We start from the raw sequence: 16,202 nt of genomic DNA, 5'->3' as shown, positions 1-16,202 counted from the left end.
CCAGTTTGACCCAGTGGGCACAAGGTGGCAAGTACTAAAGACTTTTCTTAGTCTGAGTTTCAAAAGCTCATAAACTGGAATAAACCCTGTAAATGTGGCTTAATTACAAGTGCATCTCCCAACCTGCCTCACTAATCTGCAAATATATGGCTGATATTTAAATGTTCCTTAGTAGCTGATATACCTTTAGTCTTAAAAACAACAAAACTTGCTATCTCTTTAGGTTCTGCTATTTGGGAGTGCTCCAGTCCAATCCTGAGCAATGCAACCCTTAAACTACTCACAGAGAAATCCAAATGAATGTGTCCCTCAGCATTCTGTTTAAGGGTTGAAGCATAATAATATGCTAACCTCACTGTTCATGCTTAAAGGCAATAGGATGTGTATTGTGTCTTTCATTTCTGAGTAAATACCTACTAATAGGATGGAATCTGTGCATGGCCTTTTCTATCCACTGTCCAGACCTTTTAGTTTTCCCTTGAGATTGGTTTGTTCCTGTCTTTGCTCGCCTGAATACAAATGTTGGCTAAATACATACATGCACAGCTTTCCCCGTCTATTCACTTTGATTACTGTGGACACAGTTGCCTACAATTTTATCTTCATTGGGTGCTTCTCCTGCTAGTTGGCTTGTTGGCTCACCTAAAGCTACAGATTATCTTTTGAAGATTGCTGTGAAATTACTTCATGTGGAACTGCATGGCTTTTTGTTGTGGTTTTTTTTTTTTGTTTGTTTGCTTTTAATGGCACAACTGAGGTCATTCTTTACTAATAATAGGTAGTAGGGGAGGAGCAGTAAGTACTTCATTTTCATGTAAAGTTCTTTCATAATATGAATGAATGTATAACATCAAACCATGACCTTTTTCCCCTTAAATTCTCCAGAGGTCAGGGACAAAAATAGAATGTGAAACTGTTAGAGAATAGAAACTGTTTCGCTCTGAATGTCAGCTTTTCCTTGTTAGTTTATCTGTATTAATAAGCTGGTGCTGATAGCATTGAGTTTCTTTGAGGCAGGGCAGGGAGAGGAGGAAGTACCGTATTGTTTGTGCTGCATGTACTTCTCTGGGCCGGCTCTCCTGGTTTTGGAGGAATAGCATTTAGCCAGCTGTGCTGCACTTAATATACCTCTCAAGCCTCCCTTGTTTTACACTGAAATGCAAACTGCTATCTGTGGTGTTAATTGGAGGGATCTTGAAAACTCACTGGAAACAAATTTTGAGAAAGTAAAATATTCTGAACTCAGCTCTGAAGAGAATTATTTTAATAAGAGCTATTGAAGGAGACTTAATGTTAGTTGTGCTTCTTAGTGAGAGACAAACTTGTTGTCACCTAACAAAAACAAGATAAAGTTGAGGAGTATAATACCTGGAGAACTATATGGGAGTTGTATGGATGCTAACTGGTCCTTCTAGGAGACTGCTGCTTTTGGGAGCTTTGTAACGGTGCAGATATCTGATTCTGCTGTAGCACCCTCATGTGGCTCTAACTAACAAGCTGAAGGAATACAAGCCTCTAAATAAAGCTGCACCACTTCTTATTCCCCTTGTGTTTAGGAGTATGAGCATGTTTGACATGAGATGTGAAGAAGAAGCTGTGACTCAGCCTCACAGCAAAGCTCGCCATGAGAAACTGCAGAACGTGCACAACCAGCTGAAAGAGGATGAGACCAGATGGCAAGATGTGAGTATGCCACATCATCTGCAGTGCTGGCATTGAGGCCAACTAGCTAGGCAAAAAAGTGCAACCTGCTAAAGCTACAGTTATTAGGTAAAAATGGAAGCAGGACAGCTTCTAACTGCTGATTTCTCTAACTTTTAGTAAATGCCCAAAGTGATAAAATACAGTTCTAAGCAGGGTAGCGAACAGATAGGTTGGACTTGGCTTTAACAAATTTGCACAGATACAGAAAATGCTAGCATTTTCCATCTGGTCCAAGCAAACAAATTACCCTTCAAGTTAGCTACACCCTGCTAGGGTTACAAAGCCTTTCAAAGCCCTCTTTCCTCAATGTGTTTTTAGGCCGCCCTGGCATTTGACATTGTTTTCAGCAAATTGGCAAGGACAGAAAAGCGTGATTTGCAGATAAGTTAGTATTAGGAGTTTTAGTATCAGTCCTGTGCATGCCTGAAGACAGATTTTAAATGAGGAATTTGGGGCATATTTTTTAAATTAAAAAAAACCCTGAATACCCCATCTCTTCAAGCAGCTAGTACAGTAACTTCTCACTATAAGGACAGCTGCTAGGAAACATTTCAGAGAGGTATTTGGTAGAAAATTAAATGAAAAGTCCAAAAAAAGAATAGTATATATAACTAAGAAATAAATCCATAGTAAAGAATGAAGGATTTCAGCTTGGAGGTCTGTATGTGTGGGAAGCCATAATTTGCTAGCAGAAGTAAGAACAAGTACAAAGATATTCAAGAGGTTTGAGAACTCTATACTGCTGAATGGAAAATCCTTTGAGCTGAAGTGCATAAGTTTTCCAGGCCCTCTGCACCTTTTACACTGAACTAAAAGTTCTGAAGGGGGACTGAAAATGCCCTTACTGGAATGTCCTTGACATTCAAAGTGCTTTCTGGAGAAGACACCACGTTCATGGTCTGATATTTTTTTATACGCTCATGCTGTAAATTTGCCAACAATTAACAGTTTCATGGCTTCTCTTTATTGTTGTTATTCTAAAGCATCAGAGCTGGAAAAGATAAACATGTCTGGTTTTTAATTACAAAAAGAGGAGGAAGCCTTGTGTTATGAAATTTGCTAATGAAAAACTAATTTCCAAACAATAGGCAATAGTGGGAGTAGCTGAATAAAGAAACTCATTTGGCACTTTGAGAATAATTAGTAACTGAGGAAAATGAAAGGCCTATATTTCAAGAAGGGGATTATAGACTGATATATGTAGGTCATGTGAAGAAATGCTTTAATGAGCATTCCTTTGAGTGTAACGTCAATAATTTGTGGGTTTAAGCTCAATTAAAAGTGACAAGGTTTGTTCCTGGTTTTGATAAAACAAGTTATGCTTGGAGTACCTTCTGCTGTTTACCAATAAAAATGCAATTACCATATTTGGAAAACCATGTAATTAATGAAATAACCTCATAATTGTGTATGTATACAGCATCTCTGTTTTTTATTAAAAGCAGAATTTTTTAGAGTGCATGAAATATTATCTGCATACTAATCTCCTGCTGTTGTAAAGTTACTGATAAATGTGCCCCTACAGTTTCCTAGGAAGTTATTTTTCTTTGCAGAAGTTTTGCAGAGGTTTTTTTTTACATGTAAAATTGTGTTCCTTTAGTAGTTCACTGCAAAGAAATGTTTCAACTTAGGAAATTTCTTTACTGTAATACTTCTACTGAGAAAAAGATCTTGCCTCTGTATGCTCCAGGACTTGCGAATTCCCAGCCCAAGCAAGATGTAAGACACAGGTGTCCATAACAGGTATCTGCTGTGAGTCACTGGTTTAGCATCAGGCTAGTTTTGCCAGAAAAGTAAAGAACCACAATTAGTGAATCTTCTGGACAATTTTGGGCAGACAGGTTACAAAAAGAACAAGAACAAATATGTATAGCTGGATACATACTGTAGGCTTTGTGCTCTGTCATGTCTTACAGCAGCCAGGTGTGAGCCACTTTAGTCCTTAGTCTTTGTTTCTCAGATCTGGATCCAAAATACTGGAGGGTGCTCATGAGGAAGAATTTAAGTTTGGATGCCACTCTGGATTTTTCTGAATAAAAAAAAAAAAGCATACTTTTTGTACTTTATCTTCCTGGAGAATCAGGTTTTGTCACTAATGTTGGCTTGAGTGAAAATGAGTGCCCTGACTGGTCCTTTTAGACCAAATTTCCTGGTGTTGATATCTAGTATGCTTCTGCAACACTACAAAGCCAAAAAGAAAATACACCAGTGGAGCTATGAAATCCTTGCTGGAACCTGCTGTTAGGAGAAAAATCAGTCAAGCAACATCTTCATTTTATGGTATAATCCCCTTTTCTCTTTAAAATAAACATTGCTGCCTGCAGGTGATGGGAGCCAGGTCCACAGCCAGGAACAAGCATTGCAAAGTGTCTGGATGAGTTCATCTGTTTCTGTGGCCAGTTTTTAGTTATTTGCAACTCTGCATTTGCATGCCTTTCTTCCCTCACAGGACCTGGCTCGATGGAAGAGTCGTCGAAGGAGCGCTTCACAGGATTTGATAAAGAAAGAAGCTGAGAGAAAGAAAATGGAAAGGTTATTGGCTGGAGATGGAACGAATGAGCGCAGAAAAAGCATCAAAACCTACCGAGAAATTGTGGAAGAGAAGTATGTTGTTTTACTCAAGGGCAGTGGCATGTCTGAAAATGCTGGGTGCTCCATAGGTGATAGATAACTGTGGTAGCAGCCATACTTGTGGGTCTGGCAAGAGCAAGAGGGAAGGATGTTGATGGAGCAGAGGCAATAGAAGTGATTTCCAGCTTTAATTTTAATGCGATGGTCTCTCTTACGTTGTCTCCCTTGCAGAGAGAGAAGAGAGCGGGAGCTTCATGAGGCATACAAGAATGCAAAGTCACAGGAGGAGGCTGAGAGCATCCTCCAGCAATACATCGAAAGGTTCACTATCAGTGAAGCTGTCCTTGAGCGTCTGCAGATGCCAAAAATTCTCGAAAGAAGCCATTCGGTGGAGCCAAATTCACCACTGAAAGACCCAAATCCCCTGAGATATTTAAGGCAACAGTCGCTACCTGCTCCAAAATTCACTGCCACCATTGAAGCAACCATTGTTCCCACCACTGAACTAGAGCCCAGCAGTTCAACGGGCCGCACATCTCCCAACAAAAGTGTTGTCTCCAAGGCTGTGCCTATGCTGACACCCAAGCCTTACTCACAACCTAAAAGTACACAGGAAGTTTTAAAGAACTTTAAGGTAGGATACATTGCACACCCCAAAGTCAATCAGGAGACAAAGAGGTCCTGACAAAAACATCTGAACATATGAATTTTTCATTCAATCAAGTAGAAAATGGTTGCAGCATTCTGATGTTACAAAGCTCAGCTTCATGCTCTGTGCTGCCCTGTCTGGTGGTCTCTTATGGGTTACTAACCTTCTCAGAAAGCTGACCTGTTCAGACTGGAATATTTGTGCCGGTTGCTTGTTCATCAGGCTGAATTTCTGGGGAGAAAGACAAGGAAATGGGGGCCTCTAAGAAAGAACAAGTTGTTTTCTGAGAAAGAGATTAAGAAAGAGTATGTAGTCATGGTTTTCTGATTTTAAACAAATGGGAGGAGGCAGGAGGCATTGAGGCCCTGACTTTTGGAGCAAGACCTGAACTGGCTTTTGTGTCAGGGTTTTGATTTTTGCCATACTCAAACAAGTCTGTCCTATTGAGCCAAGTCATAAGCCTGTGAAACACTGCAGTGTGCATGTGTTCCTCCTCCTTCAGAGTCAAGAGCCACCTTGACCAAAGATCCTGTCTGTCCTAAACATGTCTCTCATCAGGAATGACTGGGGAAAGCTGCTTCATTGGTGTGGAGAGGAGATACAGGCTGTTCATGCAGGTTTAGAGAAACAGATTGGTACTGGGGCAGAGGTATAACGGGATTGGTGGAGAGAGTCGGGGAGTGACTGTGATGCACTGCAAGAACTGCACAAAGATTGTGGTAATAAAAGAAGTAAGAGAGCTTGAGTTAAAGCAGGACTGCCTGGAATAAGGAGCCAGTCAAGAGATTTGTGAGGGAAGGTGATAGGAGAAAAGACTGGAACTGGGGGATTAAACCTGAGAAATATATTTTTGGACCAGTTAGGTGTGAAGAATGGAAGTAAGATACTGAACCAATTATGAAGAAAGCAAAGAACTGCAATGTGTTAAGAGAGAACAGGTCAGAATAAGTCAAGTTTTAATAAATCAATTTTTAATTGAGCCTGTACCAAAAGTGGAGCTTTCCCAAGTCTCTCTGTAGCCTCTGTTGGTGGTGTGAGGCCTACAGGCATAAGTGCCCCAGCCTGTTGAATTCTGGACCCCTGGTCTGCCATTGCTCTCTGCTACTGTGGTAGTGGCATGCAGGGGTCCTTGCAGCCCTGCTGGTGTCCCAGAGCATTACTACTTGGTATATTCAGGTTGATTACTTTTTAAAAATAAGTCAGGTTTGTACAGATGGTGAAAAATGATGTCTATAATTTCCTAAAGTCTGTCCCAGCTCTTGAGGAAACCTCCCCACCATGTTTCCTAGTTGAAATGTGAAACTGGTAATTCTGTTTATCCTACACCTCAGTTGGTATTCCCCTAGTGTTTATATTTTAGACATATTTGAATTGTGGATCTTTTGGGTTTTTTTCTGATTCATGGTAATTTTTTCCTCAGAGGACCAAGATCACCTTCACGTTTATGCATATGTAGCTCACGTATGTGGGTAGAAACTAACCCACGGGTGTTTCTCCCTGCCCTCCCCCCCGCCCCCCCCCCTTCCCCCCGCAAACCACCACTAAAAGTCTGTCTAGGTCTTGTTCGCTTGATGTAGAAGAATGTGACTTGTCTCAGTAGGAGTCATTCTCCAGCACGTGTATCTGTCGCATTATTTTCTCCTGAAACACCATTCTGTCAATGATGCTCAGCTCTGGTGACAACACGTTGACTTGCTCCAGATCAGAAGGAAAGGAGTATGTTTGTTTAATTTTGCAGCCAGGGCATCTGTCCTGATCATTCAAACATTTGGTTTTCCTCTCTAATATAAATAGAGAAATGTCTTAGTCTAAACAGAGACACTAAAATGGATGGTGTGACCTGCCAGTGTTTTCCTGGCTTTTTTATTTTTGAAATCTTTCATGACCTGCCTCTCTAATAGATAATCCAGCTCACAGCCCCAGAAGACTTGGGGCTCAGTGTCTGCTCACACTTGTGTTTGGAAATAAACTCTGGTACTGTGATGGTAGCAGTGAGGAAAAGGAGAGAACCTTTTCATCTGAAGAGCAGTCAGGAAGGGAACCGCTTGCCGAGCCAAGCTGTTTTTCCTCTGCCTGGGAGCTGACTGCATGAGGTGCTAAGCTGCCTTCACCTCCTTGTGTGTCTGTGAGGGCCAAGGATGCCTAGCACCCCAGAAAGCGGTGAGGTTGTCAAGTTACATAGCAGTTCATCACTGTAATTAGTCCTGGAGAACCTGCTCACCTCTTGCATGAGGCAAACCCAGCAGTTCTGATCTAAGTTTAACATAAGGCTTTGTTGTTCTTTTAAAATCCATTGATCTGTCATGCACAAAAAGGATGTCTGTATGTTACTGGGAGAGCAAAATGTGGAAAACCAGGGAATCCGCATTACCTTCTCTCTGTATTTTGTTTATTACACCCCTGGAATAGGGTTTTCCTTTGTCTTGGCCAATTGGGTGAAATGTGTGCTTGGCTCTTTCCTTTACTAACGGCACAGACTGTGTTAACAATCATAATATGATGTTGAAGGCCTAACTGTCTAAATTCCTTTGAATGCTAATTGCCTCAAATGCTAATTGCCTCAGCAATTTCTTTAACTGTATTCTGCAGGTGGATGGAAAAGTCAGCATGAATGGAGAGAATTTCAACGGTGTGGAAGAGAAGGATAAGGAGTGTACAACAGTAATATTTACTCCTTCGCCAAGCAGATCTCTGAAATCTGATGGAGTAGCCAGAGGGGACAGGCCCCCAGTAGAGTTGAAGAAGGACCCCCCAGGTGTTGAGCTCAGTTTACAGAGTCCTGCCACTCAGAGTGTGCACAAAGAGCCAACAGTAAGACCAACACAAACAAACCAGCCTTACTTTCTCTGCCAATTTTCTGTCTCATAACGTATTTAATCACTAACTAATGAAACCCGAGTGCTTATGTTTCCTTTATTTCAAGAGGGTGTGCCCGGACCAGGAAAAAATCCCGCAAGATCCTTTGTAAATTGAAGTCTTCTTCCTTTGGGATGTGGGTAGAGAAATAGGAGGGGAAGACTGAAAAAACTTTCTGCAGCCATGTTGGGTTTTTTTAGATGTCATGTTTTTAATGTGCTGGGCCAGGGAGACATCTACTCTGCATCCCAGCTATTGTGCAGATTTATTCAACAGCTCTCCTGATGTTAGCTGATTAGATCAGCAGCATAATTGGACTATGTGAGCCATTATAATTAGTCTCAGTTTTGAATTTTCAAAGAAGAGGATGTTTTGAGCATTCAGCTTTCATTCCTCTCTCAGAAATAGCAGAAAAGGGATAAGCTATTGAAATGCTCGGAGGGGCCAATGTGCTTCTTAACTGCCTTATCAAAGAAACAAATTAATTTTACCTTTTCATCTTTTTCTCCTCCCCTTCCCCAGAGAAAAAGGCAAGAATAAAACTAGAGCATATCACAGCAGGAATCCAGATGCTACAAAACTGTAATAAAAGTAGAGAGTAAAAAGAAAACAAGAAGTAAGGACTGGACTGCAAATAAAGCATGTAAAAGGGTTGTAAGCAAGTGGCGGGAGAGACAATTTTCACTGTTCTCTTCTGTGTAACAACAAAGAGAATCAGAGATGTGATGAGAGTTGGACTATGATCATTTTTTGCTTTCATATCAGGCTTCATCCAAGCATTGGCCAGATGGAGAACAGGGACTGGGCCGGGATCCATCTTGGGGAGCGATCATGGTTCATTCATGCCAAAGGGCTTGTGTCTTATCTTACTTCCCTGTTTCATGCCAGTCTCTAGCCATGGACAACCAAGCCATGGAACTTGCAGCAAGCATGAAAGTTTGCATGTGCCATGAGCATGCATTTGATCCTGTCAGAGGGAACAGGTATAGAGTCAAAAGTGAATTATTTGCAGGAAAGCAGGCAGGGATGGCAAAGCAGAGGCTGCTCCTGTCAGAATGAATTGACTGTAAGGGAGAAGTGAAGTAAGCATTGCATCTGGTATGGGAGAGCTGGTAGGGAGAATGTTTAGAGGATAGAGAAGAGCCTCAGCTTGCTGTAGATTAGAAGCAAAATGGTGATCAGAAAAACAACTGAATGAGTTTTACTGTCTCCTTTTTTAGGCTTTCCAAACCAGTATAGCTGTAGAAGAGCTGAGAGGAAATTCAGCAACATAAGCCACTGTTAGGGCTTAGGGATGTTTTTACCTTTTTGATGCCCTCTCATCCTGCACTTTCTACAGCTTTGAGGATGATGTGGCCAGCTGAGCAGAGTCTCTTTCTGGTTTCTGCATCTAGTGTCTTAGCCCTCATGGTGATATTGGCAAAGGAGGGAAAAGCATTTGAATTCTCAGATTCCTTGTGACTGACATTTGCAGAACACCTCCTGGTTAGTAAGCTTGAGTGTACTTAATTATGAAGTCTTCTAGAGAAAACGAGTGTGCAGCAATGAGTGCTATTGACAGAGTTTCTCTAACTAAGGATTTTATATCACTGGTTTCACATTTTCATCAATAATGTGGCTGGGTAATGAAAATAATTATAATAACTCCTGATGCTTCAGCTTCAAGCAAAGGTTTGTTTGTCAAGCAAGTCAAGGGCAGAGCAAGGAGAGGAGACTGATTTGCGGGGATCTTATGTGGAGAAACAAGTGGAATGCAATAAGTATGATCGGGGGTGGGTGTTTGGCAAGAGGGGAGGGGGGAAGGAGAAGGAGACCTGTCTGTGGCAGGAAGGGAATTTTCCAGCCCAAGATAAGTTAACAGGTTCTGCTCCTTCCAGATGTTTGCTTCTTTTTACCCATCTGCTGCATTTAACTTCCAAGTCCCCACAGTTAGACTAAGGCATGGGCAGTAATTTAGCTATTAAGCATATGGGAGTGCCCTGGTTCATGGATGGAAAGGGCTTAGATGTCAGGTTACAGGGATGGGGCACGGTACCAATGTTGCCTTCTTCACTATGTGTGTTGGGGCACAGACCAGCACTGCTATAGGCAGTTCAACATGGATGCAATCAGTCTGGGGCATTAAATGCAAGAATCAAGCAGCTATGCTGGTCTCACTTTACTCAGCCTTCTCCATGTACCTATTTTACTTCATTTTCTGGACAACTAACACAATTATGTCAGGCCTCATCTGCAGAGTCTGAAACACTGAAGTCCTCTTTGAAGGTATAACCCCCTGCTAGGAAGGTTGGGAACCAGAATTAGGAAAGAGAATAGCCTCCTGGTCTTGTCCCACTCCTCATAAATCCTGGCCTCTTGCTTGGTAGGATGCTGAGTAGCCTAGCTGTCACTCTGAGCCCTCCAGAGGGGAAGGCAGGGTTTGCTTTTTGTCCCAGTGGGAAGGGGCTTCTAAGCTACAGGTTCTTGGAATTAAGAAAGCCTTCTGAAGCTGCCACTATATCGCCTCTCACAAGGAGAAATCTGGGCTATAGTTTTTGTCTGATGCTTTACTCTACTGAATTTTTAGGAGAGGAGGAGGAGAAGATAGAAAAGCAGCTGAGATGAAGAAGCAGAGCTGTCTGGAGTGGAAGAAACTACAACATTTCTTTTACCTTAAGAAAACTTTGACAAATTGAGCATGTTTTCAAAGCCTTTGCTAAATGTACTTTCACTGCCTTTATTTGTATACTTTCCTTTATTGATATAGTTTGTGATAGCTGTGTTCTTCCTGGGCTTTGAATAAGATTCACAGATACTAATTCCTCTGCCTGTTAAAAGATGCTGTTTCTAGGGTTTGGGTTTTTTTTTCCTCTAGTTGCTCTGAGATTTGTCTTGGGTTTGTACTTTATTCGTTCATTTTCTGCACTGAGTCTCTTTTGTCAGGTATATATTCCTTTTAATATATATGTTAACTTTTGCCCTCCTGTACTCCCCTTCTGATTCTCTTCCTGTTCTTTGCGTGCCCTTTCCTCCTCCTCCATCCCTCTTAGGGCTGCTCCCCTCCTGTTTCAGTTCAGTTGTCAAATGGACTAGTCCTGTCTTCTCTCTGCCTGGCAGGCTTCCCTTTGAAGCTTCGTAGCCCTGCTCTAAATCTGTCCGGCTGGCTTCAGGCGTTGTCTGCAATACATGAAGATGCTGTGCAGCTGCACTTCAGTGGCTCTTTTGGCCTGGAGTTTGGAAAATGGTTTAGTCAAGCTGCACCACTTGAAACACTGATATGATTGAGGCTTTTGGGGACCTAGAGAAGCACAGGGATCATTTCATATTGGTGCAACCTCAGTGTTGGCTGTCTTTTTGACAGAGAAGAGCCCCATCTGTATGTGAATCGAATAATGATTGGCAATCCGAGACTGATACAGAAACATATGTAACTGCTGCCTAAATCTACTATGAAATTAATTGCAAAAAGCTGTAGCAGGTGGGAAGAATGTGCAAAAATTATTTTCAAGAAATCATACTTGTATTTGCAGTGTATAGGTGGAGAGTACTTAGATTTTGGTCTGGGTATTTTACAAGACACTTAACCTTTACTCAAAGTAGCTTATCAAATTTTGCCTTTGATTTAAGGCTGGGAAGGATAAATTTGGCCTATAAGCAGGATGAAAGTATAACACCAGTGTTTGTGGTGTGATTTCCTGCTAAAAGAGGCAGTAGGTAAAGCACACCTCTCTTACTGCAGCTGGAAGAACTGGGACAAAGGCCCATAGAATGACAGATCAATCAGTGGCAATGCCAGCAATAATGTGAAAACCATCTCCTCACCCTGTCCTACCAGTCAGCCATGAGGTTGTGTTTTTTTTCCACAACTAGGCACATTACATGCTGATAAGTTGTATCCTCTAGCTCTTTGAATCAGAAGTTGGCAAAGTAGATGTTTTGTTTTAAAATAACATTTGTGCAGATTTCAGTGTAGGGGGATTAATTTGTTAGTGAGTAACATCATTTTCTTATAACCAATCTTCGTGTGAGCATTTAGAAGTTATTTGCTTGTTATAGCTTTAATTATAACTTTGCTCTGATCAACCAAAAAGTATATATATAGACAGCAACTTTAAAAAGATCAGGGCAGAGAGGTGATGGTGGGGGAGATTTTGGCTTTCTTTAATTTTTGCTAGCTAGCTTAAACTTGTCCATTTCTACTCACTGCATGCTTGGCACAAAATAAACTTTTTTTTTAATATCTAAGTAACACTTTCCTTCATCTTTAAAAATCCACTGATTGAACTGAGATTAAAGTATAAGCTTTCTTGTGGTTGAGGATTGTTGGCCAAGGTACAGGAGAGCAGGGTTGAAACCTTGATTTGTACATATCTGGTAGGACAAGTCTTTTTTCTTTGATTTGTTACAAGAAACACTCGTAGACTAAGCACATCTGTTACAGATTGACAGCTTTACCTTGAACCACACATAGGAAGATGCATGAGGGCTGGACTACCTGAAAAGAGAAAAGGTTTAGGTTGGGAAGTGAGAGCAGCAAAGCTTCAAAGCAGCTAGAATGGAACTCTGCTCAGGATGTGGTTATGAATCTAGAGTCCATGTCTCCTCTCTCCAGACTGTCATGTGCTTTTCAGTGTAGGAGTGATAGGAGCTTATTTTACATCCCAATTGAGCAGTAGTAACTAGAAAAATTACTAGCAAGAATACTTAACACTATTTCTTGCAACACTTTGAAGACTTCTCTCTCAATTACTGATCCACCCTGGCCTTTGGCCGTAATAGCTGGCCCAAGTGTAGCTGCCAGATGAGGCAGATGACTTAACGTGTCAGAGCAGTGTTCTGGCTGCAGTACTATATTGGCATAGCATGCAAGGAACTTGGCTGTGGCAGCCCAAGATCAAGCCACCATTACCACTCACAACAACAGAAAACACTGGCTTTGATGAGGAAATCATTATATGAAAATTCCAAAGTCAATAATTATGTGTACAATTTAAATCACAGGAGTTTGAAAGATGTGTCAGGCAATTTCTATATGTTGCTATTGATACTGCAACCAGTTTCATTCCTGAATAATTTTATCAAAATGAAAATGTTTTTATATCCTGATTCTTCCTGATATCTCTGCATTCTCATGGATTACAGACAGCTTCTTTTGTCATGTTTTCATAGAAAATACAGTAACAATATTTTGTGTAAAAGTAGTGTTAACTGGCCTATGTTTTTATTTCATTTACAATAAGGGTTAATAAAGTTCTACTGTAACTTCCTTTGGAGTTTGAATTCTTGTAGTAGTTCTGATGCTTGGTGTTCTAGATGTTCCTAGTTACTGTATTTTTAGGGTTTTATAAGGGTGTGAGGTTCTGCCACAGCAACAGGCAATATGGCTCTTTCTGACTTGTATAGTCATAATTAAGAAATACCTGGATAGATATCCTAGTTTATGGGATTAAAACCCTGCCTGCCACAAGCTGAACTAATTTATTTTCATGCCTAATAAGTGTTTGATAACATTATATAGTCAGATGTGCTTGTGTTTCTGCTAAATGGATACCTTGGTTAGCAGAACTAATATGTTGCTTTGTTATTACTGATGTGCTCATAACTGCAAATGCAGTCACAGTATTTAACTTTCCGTCATGGACCAAGGCTTCTAAATTCTAAATGGGGAAGCTCACTTTAGCTCCTGGGTAGGTAAAATGCATGAGGCAATAAAAGCACCAACCCAAGCAGACAACATTCTTCAGTTTCAGTCTTTGCACCAGCTTGGATCTGGGGGCAGCAAGCTCTTATGCAGCAAGGCTTTTCCTACTTCCCTTGAAGGTTTCCTTGCCTGTGGTGATGATCAGGTGTTGTTGGCCTTCCCTTGTAGGCACCTGCAAGAGAGCCAGCATATGGACTGGCTCTCTGGCCCACAGGAATGTGTGTGGCTGCAGCCAGGTGCTGCTGAGAGGTTGCATGGGTCCTTCATCCCAAAGTTTGAGAGCTTCTCTGAAACACCTCAGAAACGTCACTTGCCCAAGTTGCTCAGTTTTTCAGTGTCCATGACAAAATATGATCCTCTTGGGTACAATGAATTGCTTGTATGCCTTCTTCATATTCAGTGATAACATCATCATTTGATCAAAAAATATTTATGAGATTTGAATTACGATAGTCTGTGGTAGAAAAGACATTTTATTAGCTGTATCAGTACAATAATTTTCTTAAATGTATCATATACCTGTGGATAAAATGCTAGGTAATATTACATTACTTGGTATTATAAATAGAATTATAAATAGAATTATAAATAGAATTATAAATAGAATTAGACATACTGGGAATGAGAGAGTTCCCCAGTGAAGTTGACTTAATTTTATTATAAATTACTCACTAATCAATTTTATATTTTTAGCTTTATGTCACTAGCATTTAATTGCTTAGCAGAGGTTGGAGGAAGAGTCAAGTCTCATGAACAAGAACAGAAATTCTGCAGCATACCATTGCAAAATTAAATTTTCCTGCAGCAAATAATAGTTCTTTCTTTCTTTTTGAAAGACTGTCTATAAATAACATCTGTACCTGGTTCATCCCCCTGAATATAGGTTATGGGTAGAGGTAGCTACTGCACTTCTGCAGGATAGCTGCAGGATACACGACACCACATTACGTTTAGGTTCCTGAGGTAACTCTAGACCCAGAGGTGATTAAAGTGCATTCACTGAGCTGTCTAAACCCTCTGAGAGGCCAGTATGGCTCTGCTGTTTCCCCAGCTCCAGCTGCCATTGGCACTTGACTTTCCTGAATGTAAATAATGCTGGTTAAAACTTCTTGTATTGGCCCTAATTTACCACACTTTATAGCTTTAAAGCCTCTGAGGTTGAAATTAAACCTGCAGTTTATTTATTTTTTATTTTTCAGTTTGGACAGTTGCTTTTCGGGAGTGGAGAGTTCCATTGCCTTATGAATAATAATAATAATTAATAATTGAAATTTGCAACAATTTCTTTGGAAGGACTTATGCTTTGAAGCAGTGAGTAGGATTGTAGGATAGGTGCCTCTTGCTTTTCCAGATAAAAACTACCTTGTTTACAGCAAACCCTGACCTATTGATAGTAGACATTTGTTTAGGTTTAATGGAGATTTGTAGATTATAGACAGACAAAATAATTCATGCTCTGGGTCTCTAGCTGAGTCTTCTGCTCAAAGCAGGATCAGGCATGAGATCAGAATAGGTTGCTAAGGTCTTGATCATTTGAATCTTGGGAGTCTCTATGTACGGAGATGGTACAAACTGTCTGGGCAGCCTGTTAATTTGGTTGGCTGTCCTCATGGAGAAAAGTACAGGGTTGGGAGGGATTTCCAGTAGCTTCTCTTCTGGCTACTGTCAGGTCAGGAGCCAGAACTGAGATGGAAGGAGACATTTTCTTTTCTTGCAGTGTTCTTCTGCTGGGGCTTTCAGTGAGAAAGCTCTCACTGAAACAGGCTGCCATCAAGATGGCCTGGAGAAGGGAGAGATGGATTGTACGGGAGAAAACAGCAACAGAATGGCAAGGGGCAGATCTGCTGGGGCACAAGACTTGCAGTTTCTGGAGCATTTCTGTGGAGTCTGTTTTTTAGCCCCTGCTTCATCTCCAGTGACTGTCCCTCCCTGAACCATGTGATACATGGAGGGGGAGGCCCATGCCTTGTTTGCTCTCCAACTGGGTGTGCTCACAGGTAGACATGTCAGAGAGGAGGTCTTCATACTTTTCACGCTGTCCTTTTGGAGTATTTCACACCCTGCCTCATCCAGTTTGAGAACTGCATTTAGGCAGGAGGGGAACATGTCCAAAGAACAGCAATGAAGCTGGTGAAGCTTCTGGAACACAAGCCTTATGAGGACTAGCTGAGGGAACTGGGGTTATTTAGTCTGAAAAAAAGGAGGCTGAGGGGAGATGTTATCACTCTCTACAACTACCTTAAAGGAGGTTGTAATGAAGTGGGTGTCAGTCTGTTTTTCCAAGAAACAAGCAACAGAATGAGAGGAAATGGTCTCAAGTTGTGCCAGAGGAGGTTTAGTTTGGATACTAGGAAAAAAATATCCACTGAAAGAGTTGTCAAGCATTGAAACAGGCTGCCCAGGGACGTGGTGGAACCACAATCCCTAGGGGTATTTGGTAGATGTGGCACTTAGTGACATGGTTGGTGGACTTGGCAGTGTTAGGTTTATGGTGGGACTCAATGATCTTAAAGGTTGTTTCCAACTTAAATGATTCTGCCTTGCCTGGGGCAGAGGGTTCAGGCAGGTGATGTGAGGGTGCAGTGGGAATGCCAGGCAGGAGGGAGGACAAGGAGCAGCCAGCCCCAGCAGGTGCTGGAGGAGACGTGCTGCCACTTCCAGAGGCTCACGGCCGTGGTCTGGCGCCTGTCCTGCTGCGAGGTGGCAGCACAGCTCTTGGCAGCCACGGGCTCCTTCTGTTGT

At 41.5% G+C, this 16,202-nt stretch overlaps 1 protein-coding gene across 7 annotated transcripts in view; it reads left to right on the top strand.

Moving 5' to 3' along the window:
- Nucleotides 1-16,202, top strand: part of LIMCH1 (LIM and calponin homology domains 1) — a 179,294-nt gene that overhangs the window by 140,127 nt on the left and 22,965 nt on the right. For 6 of the 7 annotated variants that reach the window (XM_051617424.1, XM_051617428.1, XM_051617426.1 and 3 more), the window contains 4 exons: nucleotides 1,557-1,683; nucleotides 4,154-4,308; nucleotides 4,507-4,909; nucleotides 7,514-7,735. In XM_051617424.1, the coding sequence (XP_051473384.1) occupies nucleotides 1,557-1,683; nucleotides 4,154-4,308; nucleotides 4,507-4,909; nucleotides 7,514-7,735 (907 nt within the window). The remainder of the gene's footprint in view (nucleotides 1-1,556; nucleotides 1,684-4,153; nucleotides 4,309-4,506; nucleotides 4,910-7,513; nucleotides 7,736-16,202) is intronic. The other variant, XM_051617427.1, reaches the window with a different exon arrangement.

The sequence above is a fragment of the Apus apus genome, chromosome 4, assembly GCF_020740795.1.
Source record: "Apus apus isolate bApuApu2 chromosome 4, bApuApu2.pri.cur, whole genome shotgun sequence".
Classification (NCBI taxonomy): Eukaryota; Metazoa; Chordata; class Aves; order Apodiformes; family Apodidae; genus Apus; species Apus apus.
The sequence above is the reverse complement of the archived record's forward strand: the minus strand, read 5'-3'. Positions and strand labels throughout refer to the sequence as shown.